The sequence below is a fragment of the Coloeus monedula genome (assembly GCF_965178545.1).
Source record: "Coloeus monedula genome assembly, chromosome: 37".
NCBI classification, from domain to species: Eukaryota; Metazoa; Chordata; class Aves; order Passeriformes; family Corvidae; genus Coloeus; species Coloeus monedula.
This window is the reverse complement of record NC_138817.1, coordinates 1860208-1866678: the sequence shown is the minus strand read 5'-3', so window position 1 is coordinate 1866678 and position 6471 is coordinate 1860208. Positions and strand designations below refer to the sequence as shown.

The following is a 6471-nucleotide window of genomic DNA, read 5'->3' as shown; positions in this document are numbered from 1 at the left end:
GGTTGGGATTTGGGGTTGATCCTGATCCTGAAGGGAATCCAGGCCGGGATTTGGGGTTGATCGCAATCCTGGAGGGAATCCGGGCCGGGATTTGGGGCTGATCGCAATCCTGGAGGGAATCCAGGCCGGGATTTGGGGTTGATCGCAATCCTGGAGGGAATCCGGGCCGGGATTTGGGGTTGATCGCAATCCTGGAGGGAATCCGGGCCGGGATTTGGGGTTGAGGTTGATGCAGGAGTGATTTGGGGTTGGGATTTGGGGTTGACCGCAATCCTGGAGGGAATCCGGGCCGGGATTTGGGGTTGATCCCAATCCTGGAGGGAATCCAGGCCGGGATTTGGGGCTGAGGTTGATGCAGGAGTGATTGGGGGTCAGGATTTGGGGCTGAGGTTGATGCAGGGGGGATTTGGGGTCAGGATTTGGGCTGATCCCAATCCTGAAGGGAATCCAGGCCGGGATTTGGGGCTGAGGTTGATCCAGGAGTGATTTGGGGTCAGGATTTGGGGTTGATCCTGATCCTGGGGGGATTTGGGGTCAGGATTTAGGGCTGAGGTTGATGCAGGAGCAATTTGGGGTCGGGATTTGGGGTTGATCCTGATCCTGGAGGGAATCCAGGCCGGGATTTGGGGCTGAGGTTGATCCAAGGGGGATTTGGGGTTGGGATTTGGGGCTGATCCTGATCCTGGAGGGAATCCAGGCCAGGATTTAGGGCTGAGGTTGATCCAGGGGTGATTTTGGGGTCAGGATTTGCAGCTGATCCTGATCCTGGATGGAATCCGGGCCGGGATTTGGGGCTGAGGTTGATGCAGGGGGGATTTGGGGTCGGGATTTGGGGCTGATCCCAATCCTGGATGGAATCCAGGCCGGGATTTGGGGCTGATCTCAATCCTGGATGGAATCCAGGCCGGGATTTGGGGCTGAGGTTGATGCAGGGGGGATTTGGGGTCAGGATTTAGGGCTTATCCCAATCCTGGATGGAATCCAGGCCGGGATTTGGGGCTGATCTCAATCCTGGAGGGAATCCAGGCCGGGATTTGGGGCTGAGGTTGATGCAGGGGGGATTTGGGGTCGGGATTTGCGGCTGATCCTGATCCTGGAGGGAATCCAGGCCAGGCTTTGCATCTGATCCCAATCCTGAGGGAATCCAGGCCAGGATTTACCCCCAGTCCCAATCCCGGCCCTGCTCCGGGCCGGGCTTTGGCTCTGACGCTGATCCTGAGGCGAATCCGGGCCGGGTTTTACCTCTGCTCCCGATCCTGGGGAAAATCCAGGCCGGGCTTTGCTCCCGATCCCAATCCCAGCCCCGATCCAGGCCGGGCTTTCCTGCCCCCCCCCCAAAGAAAATCCGCGTTTTTCCCCCCAAATTCCAGCCGCGATCCAGGCCGGGATTTCCCCCATTCCCGATCCCATTCCCAAACCCGTTCCCGATCCCGTTCCCGATCCTGATCCCGTTCCCGATCCAGGCCGGGATTTCCCCCATTCCCGAACCCGTTCCCAATCCCAATCCCATTCCCGATCCAGGCCGGGATTTCCCCCATTCCCGATCCCATTCCCGATCCCATTCCCGATCCCGTTCGCGATCCTGATCCCGTTCCCGATCCAGGCCGGGATTTCCCCCATTCCCGATCCCGTTCCCGATCCCGTTCCCGATCCCGGCCGGGATTTCCCCCATTCCCGATCCCGTTCCCGATCCCGTTCCCGATCCCGGCCGGGATTTCCCCCATTCCCGATCCCGATCCCATTCCCGATCCCATTCCCGTTCCCGTTCCCGTTCCCGATCCCGGCCGGGATTTCCCCCATTCCCGATCCCGTTCCCGTTCCCGATCCCGTTCCCGATCCCGTTCCCGATCCCGGCCGGGATTTCCCCCATTCCCGATCCCGATCCCATTCCCGATCCCATTCCCGATCCCGTTCCCGTTCCCGATCCCGGCCGGGATTTCCCCCATTCCCGATCCCGTTCCCGATCCCGTTCCCGATCCAGGCCGGGATTTCCCCCATTCCCGTTCCCGTTCCCGATCCCGTTCCCGATCCAGGCCGGGATTTCCCCCATTCCCGATCCCGTTCCCGATCCCATTCCCATTCCCGTTCCCGATCCAGGCCGGGATTTCCCCCATTCCCATTCCCGATCCCATTCCCGATCCCGTTCCCGATCCAGGCCGGGATTTCCCCCGTTCCCGATCCCATTCCCGATCCCATTCCCGATCCCATTCCCGTTCCCGTTCCCGATCCAGGCCGGGTTTTCCCCCTCAATATTTCCAAATAAAAGCGGAAAAAATTCGGGACTTTTTGGGGGCTTTTTTGGGGTTATTTTCCCGGAACCTTTTCGCGCCGAGATTCGGGAATTTCGGGGCATTTCGGGGCATTTCGGGGCATTTCAGAGAATTTCAGACAATTTCGGGGAAATTTCGGTCGTTTTCGGGGAGGTTTTGTTTTTTTTTGGGGGGGGGGGGGGGCGGATAAAACCGGCCGGATTTGGGAATTTCCAATCCCGCTTTTTTCGGGAGCTGCGGGTTGGGGTGGGGGAGGGGCGGCACCTGCTGGGGGGGGGGGGGTGGGGGAGGGGAAGGGGGAGGGGGAGGAGCCCCCCCCCCGCAGCTGCCGCCCCTCCCCCCACGCCCCTCCCCCACCCCGGGGCTATTTTTGGGTCCCTTCTCCCTCCGGGGCCATTTTTGGGTAAAACCGGGCGCCCTCCGCCCCTCCCCCACCCCCGGCCCCTCCCCCCAGCACCCCGTGACCCCTCCCCCACCCCCCTCCCCGGCCCCTCCCCCACACCCCAAATCGCTGGAAAACGCCCCAAAATCGCCCTCGGCCCCTCCCCCACACCCCCTTTTTTTGGGGGGGGGCCCCTCCCCCCTCAAAGTGGGGGGAGGGGGGGGAGGGGTCAGGGTGGGGGAGGGGCGGCGGTGACCCCGTGGGGAGGACGCGACCTTTGACCCCTGGGGGGGAGGGGGAGGGGTGGGATGGGGGGGGGGTTTGGGGCATTTTGGGGTAAATTTGTAGGGAATTGGGGGTCATTTGGGGCCATTTTGGGGCCAATTTGGGGGAATTTGGGTCCATTTTTGGGTCCATTTTGAGTCCATTTCGGGTCCAATTTGGGGGAATTTGGGTCCATTTTTGGATCCATTTTGGGTCCATTTCAGGTCCATTTTCGGGTCTATTTTTGGGTCCATTTTGGGTCCATTTTTGGGTCCAGTTCGAGTCCATTTTGGGTCCAATTTGGGGGAATTTGGGTCCATTTTTGGGTCCATTTTTGGGTCCATTTCTGGGTCCATTTTGGGGGAATTTCTAGTCCATTTCGGGCCCATTTGGGTCCATTTTTGGGTTCATTTTGGGTCCATTTTGGGTCCATTTTCGGGTCTATTTTTGGGTCCATTTTGGGTCCATTTTTGGGTCCATTTTCGGGTCTATTTTTGGGTCCATTTTGGGTCCATTTTTGGGTCCAGTTCGAGTCCATTTTGGGTCCAATTTGGGGGAATTTGGGTCCATTTTTGGATCCATTTTGGGTCCATTTTTGGGTTCATTTTGGGTCCATTTCAGGTCCATTTTCGGGTCCTTTTTTGGGTCCATTTTGGGCCCATTTTAAGTCCATTTCGGGTCCAATTTGGGGGAATTTGGGTCCATTTTTGGGTCCATTTCGAGTCCATTTTTGGGTTCATTTCAGGTCCATTTTTGAGTCCATTTTTGGGTAAATTTTGGGTCCATTTTGGGTCCATTTTGGGTCCAATTTGGGTCCAATTTTGGGTCCATTTTGGCTCCATTTTTGGGTCCATTTTGAGTCCATTTTTGGGTAAATTTTGGGTCCATTTTGGCTCCATTTTGGGTCCAATTTGGGGGAATTTGTGTCCATTTTGGGTCCATTTCCAGGCCCATTTTGGGTCCATTTCAGGTCCATTTTGGGTCCGATTTGGGGGAATTTGGGTCCATTTTGGGTCCATTTTTGGGTCATTTTTCGGGTCCATTTCGAGTCCATTTTCAGGTCCGTTTTGGGTCCATTTCAGGTCCATTTTTGAGTCCATTTCGGGTCCATTTCAGGCCCATTTCGAGTCCATTTTGGGTCCATTTTGGGTCCATTTCGGGTCCATTTTCGGGCCCATTTTGGGCCCCTTTTGGCTCCATTTCGGCTCCATTTCGGGTCCATTTCAGGCCCATTTTGGGCCCCTTTCAGGCCCATTTCAGGTCCATTTCGGGCCCATTTCAGGTCCATTTCTGGTCCATTTTCAGGCCCATTTCGGGCCCATTTCAGGTCCATTTTGGGTCCATTTTGGGTCCATTTCAGGTCCATTTCAGGCCCATTTCGGGCCCATTTCAGGTCCATTTTCGGGCCCATTTCGGGCCCATTTCTGGTCCATTTTCAGGCCCATTTTGGGCCCATTTCAGGTCCATTTTCAGGCCCATTTTGGGCCCCTTTCGGCTCCATTTCTGGTCCATTTTCGGGCCCATTTCGGGTCCATTTCGGGCCCATTTCAGGTCCATTTCTGGTCCATTTTCAGGCCCATTTCGGGCCCATTTCAGGTCCATTTTGGGTCCATTTTGGGTCCATTTCAGGTCCATTTCAGGCCCATTTCGGGCCCATTTCGGGTCCATTTTCGGGCCCATTTTGGGCCCCTTTTGGCTCCATTTCGGCTCCATTTCGGCTCCATTTCGGGTCCATTTCAGGTCCATTTCAGGTCCATTTCAGGTCCATTTCTGGTCCATTTTCAGGCCCATTTTGGGCCCATTTCAGGTCCATTTTCAGGCCCATTTTGGGCCCCTTTCGGCTCCATTTCTGGTCCATTTTCAGGCCCATTTTGGGTCCATTTCAGGCCCATTTCGGGCCCATTTCAGGTCCGTTTTCAGGCCCATTTCGGGCCCCTTTCAGCTCCATTTCGGGTCCATTTCGAGGCAATTCGGGGCCATCCCGGGGGGGGGTCTCCCCCCACCCCCTCCCCCACCCCCTCCCGTCCATCACCACCCAAAATAACCCCGGCCTGGCCCGGGGGGGGGAGGGGGTGTCAGGGGACACCGCGCGGGTGACAAGTGACACCCGGAGGGGGGGGGGGGGGGGAGGGGACATTTAGGGGGAGGGGACACTGGGGGAGGGAGGGGTGGGGGAGGGGCGCGGGGGGGGGGGGTCTCACCCCCCCTTTTTAAGCCCCCGCGCTTGGAGCCCCCTCCCCCAAAACGCCTCGGGCGGCCCCGGGGGTGGCGTTTGGTGGCCCGGGGGTGGCGTTTGGTGGCCCCGGGGGGGGCGGTGGTCGCGCGGGGGGGGGGTCGCAGCCATGGAGAACGCCCACGCCAAGACGGCCGAGGAGTGCCTGGCGTTTTTTGGGGTCACCGAGGGGGTCGGGCTGAGCCCCGAGCAGGTCAAGAGGAACCTGGAGAAATACGGCCCCAATGGTGAGGGGGGGGAGGGGGGCCTGGGGGGGGGGTTGGGGGGGATTTGGGGGGGATTTGGGGGGGTTTGGGGGGGTTTGGGGTCAGTGCCAGGGGATTTGGGGGGGATTTGGGGGGATTTGGGGAGGTCTGGGGGAGTTTGGGGTGAATTCCAGGGGATTTGGGGGGGTTTGGGGTCAATTCCAGGGGATGTGGGGGGGATTTGGGGAGGTCTGGGGGAGTTTGGGGGGGTTTGGGGTCAGTGCCAGGAGATTTGGGGGGGATTTGGGGGGGATTTGGGGGGGTTTGGGGTCAATTCCAGGGGATTTGGGGGGGATTTAAGGGGGTCTGGGGGGGCTTGGGGGGGATTTGGGGGGGTCTGGGGTAAATTCCAGGAGATTTGGGGGGGATTTGGGGGAGTTTGGGGTCAATTTCAGGGGATTTAGGGGAGGTTTGGGGGGATTTGGGGAGGTCTGGGGGAGTTTGGGGTGAATTCCAGGGGATTTGGGGGGGTTTGGGGTCAATTCCAGGGGATTTGGGGGGGATTTAAGGGGGTCTGGGGGGGGTTGGGGGGGATCTGGGGGAGTTTGGGGGGGTTTGGGGTCAGTGCCAGGGGATTTGGGGGGAGTTGGGGGGGATTTGGGGGGGTTTGGGGGGCTTTGGGGCCAATTCCAGGGGATGTGGGGGGGATTTGGGGAGGTCTGGGGGAGTTTGGGGGGGTTTGGGGTCAGTGCCAGGGGATTTGGGGGAGATTTGGGGGGATTTGGGGGGGCTTGGGGAGGTCTGGGGGGCTTTGGGGCCAATTCCAGGGGATTTGGGGGGGATTTAAGGGGGTCTGGGGGGGATTTGGGGGGGATTTGGGGGGGTTTGGGGGGGTCTGGGGGAGTTTGGGGTGAATTCCAGGGGATTTGGGGGGATTTAAGGGGGTCTGGGGGGGCTTGGGGGGGATTTGGGGGGGTCTGGGGTGAATTCCAGGGTATCTGGGGGGGATTTGGGGCCATTTCGGGGGATTTGGGGGGGTTTGGGGGGGTTTGGGGTCAATTCCAGGGAATTTGAGGGGGATTTGGGGGGGATTTGGGGGGGTCTGGGGTAAATTCCAGGAGATTTGGGGGGGATTTG

The 6471-nt window shown here is 58.9% G+C and overlaps 2 protein-coding genes across 3 annotated transcripts in view; both read left to right on the top strand.

Annotated features, from left to right (window-relative positions):
- Nucleotides 1-926: 926 nt before the first annotated feature.
- Nucleotides 927-5013, top strand: LOC309584185 (uncharacterized protein; the record flags this gene model as incomplete). Its single annotated transcript, XM_082300129.1, has 3 exons — nucleotides 927-944; nucleotides 3001-3414; nucleotides 4177-5013. 3 exons carry the CDS (start codon nucleotides 927-929, stop codon nucleotides 5011-5013), a joined length of 1269 nt encoding a protein of 422 aa, XP_082156255.1.
- Nucleotides 5014-5225: 212 nt separating this feature from the next.
- The window catches only part of LOC309584198 (sarcoplasmic/endoplasmic reticulum calcium ATPase 1), a 53778-nt gene continuing 52532 nt past the window's right edge, over nucleotides 5226-6471 (top strand). Inside the window, exon 1 of one of the 2 annotated variants that reach the window (XM_082300143.1) lies at nucleotides 5226-5376. In XM_082300143.1, coding sequence (XP_082156269.1) covers nucleotides 5259-5376 — 118 coding nt within the window. In that variant the 5' untranslated portion in view covers nucleotides 5226-5258. The remainder of the gene's footprint in view (nucleotides 5377-6471) is intronic. The other variant, XM_082300144.1, reaches the window with a different exon arrangement.